The sequence below is a fragment of the Jaculus jaculus genome, chromosome 14, assembly GCF_020740685.1.
Source record: "Jaculus jaculus isolate mJacJac1 chromosome 14, mJacJac1.mat.Y.cur, whole genome shotgun sequence".
Taxonomy (NCBI): domain Eukaryota; kingdom Metazoa; phylum Chordata; class Mammalia; order Rodentia; family Dipodidae; genus Jaculus; species Jaculus jaculus.
The window spans coordinates 1,676,008-1,688,187 of NC_059115.1; the positions used below are offsets into that span (position 1 = coordinate 1,676,008).

The window sequence follows — 12,180 nt, forward strand, 5'->3', positions numbered from 1 at the left end:
TTATCTTTTTATTTTGATGTTTTTTAATGTATAATTTTTTTATTGACAACTTCTATACTTACAAACAATAAACCATGAGAATCCCCCCACTCTCCCCTTTACAACTCCACTCTCCGTCATATGCACTCCCTTTCTCCATTAGTCTCTCTTTTATTTTGATGTCATCATCTTTTTCTATTCAAGGTATTTATTTTTTTATCTTACTTGTTTATTTATTTATTGGTTTTTCGAGGTAAGTTCTCACTCTGGCCCAGGCTGACCTGGAATTAACTTTGTAGTCTCGGGGTGGCCTCAAACTCACAGCAATCCTCTTACCTCTGCCTCCCCAGTGCTGGGATTAAAGGCATGTGCCACCACACACTGTTTCTGTTTTTTGGTTTTTTTTTTATATTTTAAAAAAGATTTTATTTTTATTTATTTGTTACAGTCAGAGAGAGGGAGGGAGAGAGAGAGAGTGAGTGAGGATGGGCGTACCAGGACTTCTAGCCACTGCAAACGAACTCCAGATGCATGCATCACTATGCTGTGCACCTGTCTTTGTGTGGGTGCTGGAGAATTGAACCCAGGCTGTTAGGCTTTGAAAGCAAGGGCCTTTAACTGCTGAGCCATCTCCCCAACCTCTGATTTTTTTTTTTTTGGTCTAGTTTCTGTTTGAAAGTTAAGTATAATTGAAAAAGCCAGACCTGATAGTGTGAGCCTGCAATTCCAACTACCCCAGGAAGCTGAGGCCAGAGTTCAGAGTTGCCTGGGCTACAGAGAGATTTAAGGCATGTCTGGGTAACTTAGACCCTGAATACAAAATAAAAAGTTAATGCTGTGTGTGGTGGCGCACACCTTTAATCCCAGCACTCAGGAGGCAGAGGTAGGAGGATTGCTGTGAGTTCAAGGCCACCCTGAGACTACATAGTGAATTCCAGGTCAGCCTGAGCTAGAGTGAGACCCTACCTCAGAAAAAGAAAAAAAGAGAGAGAGAGAGAGAGAGAGAGAGAGCGCCTGGAGAGATGGCTTAGCAGTTAAGGTACACATACCTACAAAGTCCAAGGACCCAGGTTCAATTCTCCAGGTCCCACGTAAGCCAGATGCACATGGTGGCACATGCATATGGAGTTTGATTGCAGTGGCGAGGGGCCCTGGTGTGCCCATTCTCTCTCTCTACCTGTCTCTAATAAATAAAAATAAAAAATCTTTTAAAAAAAAGAAAGAGGGGGCTGGAGAGATAGCTTAGTGGTTAAGACATTTGCCTGTGAAGCCTAAAGGACTCAGGTTCGAATCCCCAGGACTCACATACGCCAGGTGTACAAGATGGCGCATGTGTCTGGAATTCATTTGCAGTGGCTAGAGGCCTTGGTGCGCCCATTCTCTCTCTGCCTTTTTTCCACTGTCTGTCTCCCCCTTTCTCAAATAAATAAATAAATTAAATATTTTTTAAAGAGAGAGAAAATTTGAAGCCAGCCAGTGAGACCCAAGGGCTACAGGCAGGTCGGGAGTAGAGCACTTGTCTGTGTGTGCAAGGCCCTGAGCATAATGTTCAGCACTACAAAACAAAGCAAAACACAAAGAAAGAGAAGGCTGGAGAGATGGCTTAGTGGTTAAGGCGCTTGCCTGTGAAGTCTGAGGATCCAGGTTCAACTCTCCAGGTCCCATGTAAGCCAGACACAAGGTGATGCAAGTGTTCAAGGTCACACGTGCACACGAGGCGCAGCTTGCGTCTGGAGTTTGCCTGCAGCGGCTGGAGGTCCTGGTGTGCCAATTCTCTCTCTTTTTTTTTTTTTTTTTTTTTTTTTAAATTTTTATTTTATTTTTTTATTTGAGAGCGACAGACACAGAGAGAAAGACAGATAGAGGGAGAGAGAGAGAATGGGCGCGCCAGGGCTTCCAGCCTCTGCAAACGAACTCCAGACGCGTGCGCCCCATTGTGCATCTGGCTAACGTGGGACCTGGGGAACCGAGCCTCGAACCGAGCTCCTTAAGCTTCATAGGCAAGCGCTTAACCGCTAAGCCATCTCTCCAGCCCCCAATTCTCTCTCATTCTCTCACTCTCACATAAAAACAAAAAAGGTCATCTGTTCAGCTCATTTATTGGGTAGGCTCTGCCTTCTACACACCCAGTCCCTGAGACTCCTTCCTCACACTAGCTGTTGGAAGTAGACTTCCACACAGTTCCCATTTTCCAGAGGAGGCCTCTGAGGGTGACCCCTGTGAAAGGATCTGCTTAAGCTGCGAGCGGTGGTTCTGTCCTGTAACCCTACTGTATGGGAAGTGTGGAAGGAGGATCAGGAGTTCAAGCTCATCCTCCACTAAATAGCTCACTGGAGGCCAGCCTGGGCTACATGACGCCCTGTCTCAAAACAAGTCACTAGGGCTGTGGACCTGGCTTTGTGGTTAAAGGCCAGGCCCTTGTGCCCGCTGGCATGTATTCGTGGTTCAGGGATAGAATTCTTGCCTGCCAAAGCCTGCAGGCCTGGATTCGACCCCCCAGTATCCATGTAAAGCCAGACACACAGAGTGCTATATGGCAGGCGTGGTGGCGCACACCTTTAATCCCAGCCCTCGGGAGGCAGGGTTAGGAGGATTGCTATGAGTTCAAGGCCAGCCTGGGACCACAGAGTGAGTTCCAGGTTAGCCTAGACTGGAGAGACACCCTACCTCAAAGGGGGTGGGGGGAAACAGGGCTGGAGAGATGGCTTAGCACTTAAGGCACTTGCCTACAAAGCCAAATGCCCCAAGTTCAATTCCCCAGAACCCATGTAAGCCAGGTGCACATGGTGCTGCATGCATCTGGAGTGACTGGAAGCCCTGGTGTGCCCATTCTCTCTCTGTCTGTCTTTCTCTCTCCTCCTCTTTGTCTCTCTCAAATAAAAATAAAAATATTTTTAAAGTATTAAAAAAAAGATTTAAAGGACTGGAGAGATGGCTTAGTGGTTAAGGCCTTTGCCTGCAAAGCCTGAGGACCCAAGTTCAATTCCACAGTGCCCACGTAAGATGTAAGACAGGTGCACAAGGTAGCGCATTCATCTGGAGTTCATTTGCAGTGGCTGGAGGTCCTGGTGTGCCCATTCTATCTGCCTCTCTCTCTTTGTGTGTCTAATAAATAAATTAAATATTGTTTAGAAGATTAAAAAAAATAGGGCTGGAGAGATGGCTTAGTGGTTAAGGCACTTGCCTGCAAAGCCAAAGGACCTCGGTTCCATTCCCCAGGACCCTCATAAATCAGATGCACAAGGTGGCACAGGCGTCTGGTTTGTTTGCAGTGGCTGGAGGCCCTGGCATGCCCATTTTTTGAAAAAAAAAAAAATTAAGAGACAAATAATAGTAATAATACATATGGGTAGAAAGATGGGTCAGCAGTTAAAGCACTTGTTTAATAATAATAAGTAGGGAAGTTGCATAAGAATACCGAGCTCTAAAGTGGCTGTGTCATGACTGAACGCCAGATGCTGGCATGGTGAAAAGCCCACTTGGTTAAAGTGGCTCAGTGGTGAGGTTGAACGTCAGGCTGGGAAGGGCAAACTGCTCGGGAGCCTGATGCAGGGCTGAGCTGGGCGGGCGGCTGCTTTCCCTGACCAGTGTTCTGGGAGTCGGCCTAGGTTGCATGGAGTTGGGGTGGGAAGCGGCAGGCGTGACAGATGCCCCTTCATCCCTCCCTGGCTCTGCAGAAAGCGGATGGGACCTGCAACACCAACTTCAAGAAGACCCAGGCGCTGGGGCAGGTGACGAAGGCGTTGGAGGACTTTGTGGATGGGGACCTCGGAATCTTGGTACGAGGGACGCACACCCATATCCCAAAATGTAACCACTTAAGACAGCCACCTTTGCTTCCTAGCCGTGCTCCGGTACGTCAGGCTGGGCTGGGCTCGGCTCACCAGCTGGCTTGGCCCACACCATGTGTTGGCAGCTGGGGCCATGTCTAAGGCTGGCTGGTCCCAGGTGACCTGGCTCATGTGTGCGCCAAGGCTCACTGCCTTGGCTCAGGATTTAGCAGTCTCTCTCGGTCCACCAGGCTGGTTCTCACCACAGAAGCAGAGACCAACTAGTAGGTGTAAGACTTTTTGGTGCTTGATTTTAGTTTAGTTTAGTTTAGTTTTTTGAGGTAGGGTCTCACTCTGTTCCAGGCTGACCTGGAATCCACTATGTAGTCTCAGGGTGGCCTCGAAATGGCAATCCTCCTACCTCTGCCTCCCAAGTGCTGGGATTAAAGGCATGCACCACCAATGCCCAGTTTGGTGGGTTGGATTACAATGGTCACACTGTGTCCAGTGGATCAGATCATGGGACCAAGCCTTGCTGAAGTGAAGGGTAACAGGCTCCCTCTCCATGGATGAGCTGGTGGGATTGTAAGGGGTCATGTAACTTGCCTCCCTCTTATGTGAGCCACCTTGGTGGCTCCACCCCCTTACTCACTCTACCCTTATTCCAGTCTGCCCACTCCTTTGGGGGTCCAGGATGAGGTCTGGCCTCCAGGTGGCCTTCTCGGCCTGCGCAGTGTTTCTATGCTCATGAGACACCCTCTCTCTCGCACGCAGAGAAAATACGTGGCACGTCTAGAAGAACTCCGTGAAGCTCTGGAGAACTCTCCCTTCTTCAAGACCCATGAGGTACGTGTCCTGGACGTCATGGGTGCATGCCCAAGGGAGGGGGTATGTGGGCCCCATGGTTTAGGGTTCCGCGAAAAGATCTCAGAAAGGTGGGAAGTCAGAAGCGTGGACTCAAGCCAGCTGATGAAGGCCAGCTCTGCCGTGTGAGCTGGGCACGTGACATACCTTCTTGGGCTTCATTTACCTCTTTGTTTATTTGTTTGAAGGGCTGGGAATCAAAACTGGGGTCTTTTCCACTGAGCACATCCACAGCCCTCGTTTTTCTTTTGGAGAAAGGAGTGGTGGTTGGTTTGTTAAAATATTTATTTTAAAGCTAGGCATGGTGGCGCACATCTTTAATCCCAGCACTCGGGAGGCAGAGGTAAGAGGATTGCCATGAGTTCAAGGCCAGCCTGAGACTACAGACTGCATTCCAATTCAGCCTGGGATAGAATGAGACCCTACCTCAAAACAAGCAAACAAACAAACAAAAAATTATTTTAGCCAGGCGTGGTAGCACACACCTTTAATCCCAGCATTTGGGAGGCAGAGTTAGAAGGATCGCTGAAAATTTGAGGCCACCCTGAGACTACACAGTGAATCCCAGGTCAGCCTGAGCTAGAGTGAGACCCTACCTCAAAAAAAAAAAAAATTATTTGTTTTATTTAGTTATTTGGAGGGGAGCAGATAAAGAGAATGGGCTTGCCAGGGCCTCCGGCTGCTGCAGATGAACTCCAGATGCATGCACCACCTTGTGCATGTAGCTTACATGGGTCCTGGAGAACCAAACTTGAGTCCTTTGGTTTTACAGGCAGATGCCTTAACCACTAAGCCATCTCTCCAGCCTTGTTCAAATATTTAATTAGATGAGAGAGAGAAAGATTGAAAATGAGAGAGAATATTCGCACATTAGAGCCTTCTGCCACTACAAACTCCAAACACAAGCACCACTTTGTGCATCTGGCTTTACATGGTGTTGCAGTCAAGTTCGCATTGCTGGCAGAAATCACCCGACCAAGAGCAGCTTTTGTGGGGGGAAAAAAAGGTTTATTTTGGCTTACAGGCTCAAAGCTCCAGGACAGCAGGGGACAACGATGGCATAAGAAGAGGGTGGACATCACCCCCTGGCCAACTAAGGTGGACCATAGCAACAGGAGAGTGTGCCAAACACTGGCAAGGGGACACTGGCTATAACACCCATAAACCCGCCCCCAACAGTACACTGCCTCCAGGAGGCGTTAATTCCCAAATCTCCATCAGCTGGGAACCTAGCATTCAGAACACCTAAGTTCATGGGGGACACCTGAATCAAACCCCCACATGTGGGTACCGGGGAATTGAACCTCAGAGTCAGGTTTTCATCAGCCAGAGTGTTGAGAACCACTGGGCCATCTCCCCAGCCCGGGTGGCCACTTCTCAGACGAGTGAAGCAGAGCACTTAGCAGCATCCGCCTTCGGTTCCCAAGCGCAGCGCGCAGAGGCACCTGATGCGCGGGTGAGGCGCGGGACGCTGTCAGTGACCGCAGGAGGCAGCGTGTTACAAACTTCCCCATCCTACAGACAGGACACAGAGGCCACAGGAAGGAAGCCACTTGCCTGATGTCGTCAGCCACAGTCCACTGGGCCCTAGAAGCTACTGACCCTCTCTAGAGAAGGGCTTTTCCAGTTCCTTCCAGTTCCAGGCGCTCTGACTCATTCAAGACCCTGCAGCCATCTGAGCTGTGGCTTAACAAATGATGACAGGGAAGATCCAGTGTGCTGGCTGCGCTCACAACCCTGGCATTAGCCCGGCGTGGTGGCGCATACCTTTAATCCCAGCACTGGGGAGGCTGAGGTAGGAGGATCGCCGTGAGTTCGAGGTCAGCCAGGGCTACAGTGAGACTCTACCTTAAAACAAACAACAAAACCCTAGCACTTAAGAATTACAGGCAGGAGGAGTGGGAGACATAGACCAGCATGGCCTAGGTGAGAAGAATCGCTCAAAACAAACACACAGGACCAGGGAGATGGCTCAGTGGCTATGGCACTTGTCTGCAAAACCTAATGGCCTGGGTTCAATTCCCCAGTACCCACGAAAAGCCAGATACACAGAGTGGCACTTGTATCTTGACTTCATTTTCAGTGGCTAGAGGCCCTCATTCTCTCTCTCTGCTTGCAAATAAATGAATAAATGTTTGAAAGCAAACATGCAAATAAAAAATCTAGACATGGTGACACACTGTAATCCCAGCACTGAGGGTCAGGAGTTCAGGGTCAGCTTTGGGTACATTGCTAGTTCAAGGCCAGCCTGGGCTATGTGAGACTGCTGTTTTTGTTTTGCATGTGTGGGGGTGTGTGGGTGGGTCTGTGTGCATAGCAGGTCCTTTTGCCTGCTGCAGATGAACAGCAGACACTTTCTGTGTCTGGCTTACATGAGTGGCTTGGGAATCGAACCTGGGCCAGCAGACTTTGTAATCAAGCATCTTTAATTGCTAAGCCATCTTCCCAGGCCAAAACCCTGTCTTAAAAATGCCCCAGCACAGGGACTGGAGAGATGGTTTAGCAGTTACACATTTGCCTGTGAAGCCTAAGGACCCCAGTTCGAGGCTCGATTCCCCAGGACCCACGTAAGCCAGATGCACAAAGTGGCGCATGCATCTGGAGTTCATTTGCAGTGGCTGGAGGCCCTGGTGTGTCCGTTCTCTCTCTCTGTCTCTGCCTCTTTCTCTATTGCTCTCAAAAAAAAAAAAAAAAATCCTCCAGCACTTAGGAGGCAGAGGCAGGAGGATCACTGGGCATTTGAGGCCAGCCTGAGACTACACAGTGAATTCCAGGTCATGTTGGTCTAGAGAGACCCTACCTCTTAAAACCAGAAACAAGAAAAAGAAAAAGGAAAAGAAAGACCAGGTGTGGTGGCACACACCTTTAATCCCTCTGGAGGCAGAGGTAGGGGGATTACTCTGAGTTTGGCCACCCTGAGACTACATAAAGAATTCCAATTCTCTCTATCTGCCTCTCTCTCAAATAAATAAATAAATAAACACACACACACACACACACATATATATAAAAGGGAGGGCTGAGCTGGGCGTGGTGGCGCATGTCTTTAATCCCAGCACTTGGGAAGCAGAGATAGGAGAATTGTTGTGAGTTCGAGGCCACCCTGAGATTACGTAGTGAATTCCAGGTCAGCCTGGGCTAGAGTGAGACCCTACCTCGAAAAACCAAAAAAAAAAAAAAAAAAAAAAAAAAAAAGGGAGGGCTGGAGAGATGGCTTAGCAGTTAAGGCACTTGCCTGCAAAGCCTAAGGACCCAGGTTTGATTCCACAAAAGTCACATAAGGCAGATGCACAAGGGGGTGCATATGTCTGGAAGCCCTGATGTGCCTATTCTGTCTCTCTTTCTCAAATAAATAAATAAACAATATATATATATAAAATTAAAGAGTTCCAGGTCAGTTTGGGCTAAAGTGAAACCGTACCTTGAAAAACCAAAAGCAGAGGAAGAAGATAATGGCTGGGTGTAGCATGGCATGTGGAGGCTCTGGTTCATCCCTGGCACACACACAAAACTGTTAGATGAGGCTGGAGAGATGGCTTAGCAGTTCAGGCATTTGTCTGCAAAGGACCTAGGTTCAATTCCCCAGGACCCATGTCAGCCAGATGCGCATGTATCTAGAGTTCTTTTGCAGTGCCAGGAGGCTCTGGCACACCCATTCTGTCTCTCAAATAAATACATAAAAATAAGCTGTTATATGATGTATATTTGCCATGTACTATGTCATCTTATTATTTATTTCCAAATTTTATTTATTTATTTACAAGCAGGGAGAGAGAGAGAGAGAAGAGAGACAGACAGAATTGGCATGCCAGAGCCTCTAGGCACTGCAAACAAATTTCAGATGCATGTGCCACTTTGTACATCTGGCTAACGTGGGTCCTGGGTAATCAGACCTGGGTCCTTTGGCTTTTCAGGCAAGCACCTTAACTGCTAAGCCCTATCTCCCCAGCTCTGCCACGTCATTTTAAATGCCTTGTGTGTAAAAATGCTATGTAATTATTATTATGCATATCAGGAAGCTGAACCACAGAGAGGTTAATTCACTTGCCCAGCGCCACACAGACAGTTAGTGGCATAGGCAGGATTTGAACTCAGGCAATCTGGTTCCAGGGTTTCCACTGTCCATCACCTTGTTCTTTTTATTTATTTATTTATTTTTAAAATTATTTTGTTTATTCTTACTTATTTGAGAGTGACACACAGAGAGGGAAACAGGCAGAGAGAAAGAGAGAACGGGTGTGCCAGGGCTTCCAGCCACTGCAAACGAACTCCAGATGCTTGCGCCCTCTTGTGCATCTGGCTAACGTGGGTCCTGGGGAATTTGCCTCAAACCAGGGTCCTTAGGCTTCACAGGCAAGTGCTTAACCGCTAAGCCATCTCTCCAGTCCTATTTATTTATTTGAAAGAGAGAAAAAGAGGCAGACAGAGAGAGAATGAATGGGCGTACCAGGGCCACGTACTGCAAACGTAGGTCCTGAGGAACTGAACTTGGGTTCTTTGGCTTTGCACGTGAACACCTTAATCACTGAGTCATCTCTCCAGCCTGTCCATCATCTTGTTCTGTTGGCTGTGGCCTGGGCATGCTCTCCTTCCCTAACCACCTCTCTCTCCCTCTCTAGGTGGTGGGCAGCTCTCTTCTCTTTGTGCATGACCACACTGGCCTGGCCAAGGTCTGGATGATTGACTTCGGCAAGACAGTGACCCTGCCCGAATGCCAAACACTCACCCACCGGCTGCCCTGGGCCGAGGGCAACCGTGAAGATGGCTACCTCTGGGGCCTGGACAACTTGATCTGCCTTCTTCAGGGGCTGGCCCAGAGCTGATACGCTCAGCTGCTGGTAGGCTCACGTTATTGGGTGGCGTGTGTCCACCTGGAGGAGTCCCAAGATGTCGTGGGGTCTGAGGTTGCCAGTGGAAGATGGTGCACCGTAGCGCAAGACCAGCGTGGTTTGAAGAGCCTTGGTGGACCCCGCAGCACCGGGCTCACTCATGATACGGGGACCATAGCCAGGTGGGGTCACAGTGAGTCAGGAAGGGCTATCAGAGGCCACAGCGAAAGTGTGCTGCCCTAACACAAGTCAGATGTCCCTAGGTGTGACTCGGTGCTCACAGCCATAGGAATGACTCCTCCCTCGGCAGCCCCTCCCAGATGGCTCCTTGAGTCCAGAGTCCAGATAGATTGTCTTGTACACCCCAGAGGATCAGGCACCCGTGAATTCCTGCAGGAGGAAGTGGCTTCTCCACCCGAAGCAGTGACGGCCCCATCTGGAGGTCGTCCAACAGCTGAGACGCCCTGAGGCGGTTGTGGCATGGGATGCTGGAGGCGTGATGCTGCCCCGTGGGCCATGGCTCCTGCCTCCTGCCCTGCCAGGGACCTGCAGGATCCTCCCTGCTGCTCGATGGACTCTGCCAACCTCTTACAGACCCAAACCACAGCCACATCCACCGTGGAGCAGCACTGTGACCAACACGCCCTCATTAGACATCCTGCTTCCTTGGTGCACCTGATCCGGCCTCGAAACTTCCTCCTTTGGACCTTGACCCTGGGGCTCTTCTGTCCCCTTCCTCCTAGCAGAGCGTGGTGGCAGGAAGGAGTTTCCAGGGCAGGGGAAGTAGTTTTCCTCCTTGGGGATCAGAGCTACTATGAGGAAGTCCCCCCACCCGCCCACAGTGAAGTACCAGGTGGCCCAGAAGCGCAAGGGGTAGGCTGCTGGCCATGACGTTGAGCTTGCAGCCTTTAACCACCAAAGACTCGAGAGCCGTGGGGCGCGCTTCTGCAGCACCGCGACCTTGGCTGCTGGGCCCACGTGGGTGGATGTGTTTGGGGACCAGTACCTACCTCTTCCCTCAGCCAAAGCCCTGCTGTCTTCCAGGGCAGACACGTCCTTTTCCACTGCCTATCTTTGTACGTATTTATATGCAAGGTAGCTAGGTGGGGTGGTGTTAGGGGCTCGTGGCAAAATGGCTTCACTGTCTCCTATCCGTAACAACACCCCAATAAACAGGACAGAGTCAATGATGTGTTTTTTTTTTTTTCTTTGCACCTGTGTGTGTGCTCAGATTAATATTCTTTCTTTTAAAAATTATTTATTTATTTGAGAGTTACCAGGACCTCCAGCCATTGCAATTGAAGTCCAGATGCACGTGCATCTGGCTTACATGGATGCTAGGGAATTGAGCCTGGGTCCTTAGGCTTCACAGGCAAGTAAGTGCTTTAACCATTTAACTGTCTCTCCAGCCCTCAGATTATACTGGCCTCCAGCCACTGCAAACGAACTCCAGATACATGTACACCTGTGTCACTGTGTGTCTGGCTTACCTGGAATCTAGAGTCGAACATGGGTCCTTAGGCTTCACAGACAAGCACCTTAAACACTAAGCCAGCTCTCCAGCCCAATATTCATATTTTTATTATGAAGTCATATTAATATTCATACTCTGAGCCTTGATGCTTGGGTGGAGGGACAGGTTAATGGTCGCCTTGGGGCAGGCAGGCAGGCTCAGGATGGCAGTTGACCCATTGACGATTCAGAACTGCTATGTGTTGGAAACCTGACCCCCAAACTCATGTTCATGATATTTGGAGGTGATAAGATTGTGAATGTGGGGCCCCCCATGGTGGTGACAATAACTTTAGGGCCTGGAGGTGGCATATTTGCTGTCTTACTGGGACAGCCTTGGTACAAAGCAGCGAGGCCTCGAGATGCCAGGCTATGTTCTTGGATTCCCAGACTCCAGAAGGGAGCGAAACAAGCCTCCATCCTTCACAGACGTTGGGTGTTTTTGCAGTAATACATGGACCACGATAGGGTCTCTACAACAGACCTGACAGAATGAATATGTCTCATGAGGGGATTTACCGGATGACCTTACATGACATAGGCCAGGCAGCCCAACAACAGCCGTCTGCAGGCTGCACAGTCAGGAACCTGGTAGCTGCCCAGTCCACGAGGCTGATGCCTCAGTGCTTCCGGCCTGGCACTGAAGGCCTGGAGGTTGCTGGAGAGCCGCCGGTCTTCAGTCCATGTTGGAAGTTGGCCAAGGCTGGGTTCCGATGCCCACGAAGGACGGCAGCAGGGTAGGTGGCAGAGGGCCGGGTGAGGGGCTGAGTGTCCTTTATACATAGTCCACCGCCAGAAGGGCCTCCCTGCCTCCATCGGGACAGGCCGCCACAGACCCACAGACAACAGAACTGTCACAGATGGGGAATCTGGTACTTTCCTTAAGTGTGTTGAAGAGGGGATTGGCCGGCTCAGGTGAAGTGGCTGGTACACAGAACTGTGCTCATGGGACTTAGTTGTTTTGTTTTGTTTTTTTGAGGTAGGGTCTCGCTCTAGCCCAGGCTGACCTGGAATTCACTGTGTTGTCTCAGGTGGGCCTCAAACTCGCGGAGATCCTCCTGCCTCTGCCTCCTGAGTGCTGGGATTGCAGACGTGAGCCACCACGACTAGCAAGATTTATTTATTTATTTATTTTGTTTTTTTTCAAGGTAGAGTTTCACTCTAGTCCAGGCTGACCTGGAATTCACTGTGTTGTCTCAGGCTGGCCTAGAACTCACAACGATTTT

General features: G+C 49.6%; 1 protein-coding gene across 1 annotated transcript in view; it reads left to right on the forward strand.

Moving 5' to 3' along the window:
* Itpkc (inositol-trisphosphate 3-kinase C) overlaps positions 1–10,629 on the forward strand; it is a 28,068-nt gene extending 17,439 nt beyond the window's left edge. The window contains exons 5-7 of the mRNA XM_045134170.1: positions 3,657–3,758; positions 4,524–4,595; positions 9,233–10,629. Of these exons, the coding sequence (XP_044990105.1) occupies positions 3,657–3,758; positions 4,524–4,595; positions 9,233–9,436 (378 nt within the window). The 3' untranslated portion in view covers positions 9,437–10,629. The remainder of the gene's footprint in view (positions 1–3,656; positions 3,759–4,523; positions 4,596–9,232) is intronic.
* The last annotated feature ends 1,551 nt before the right edge of the window (positions 10,630–12,180 follow it).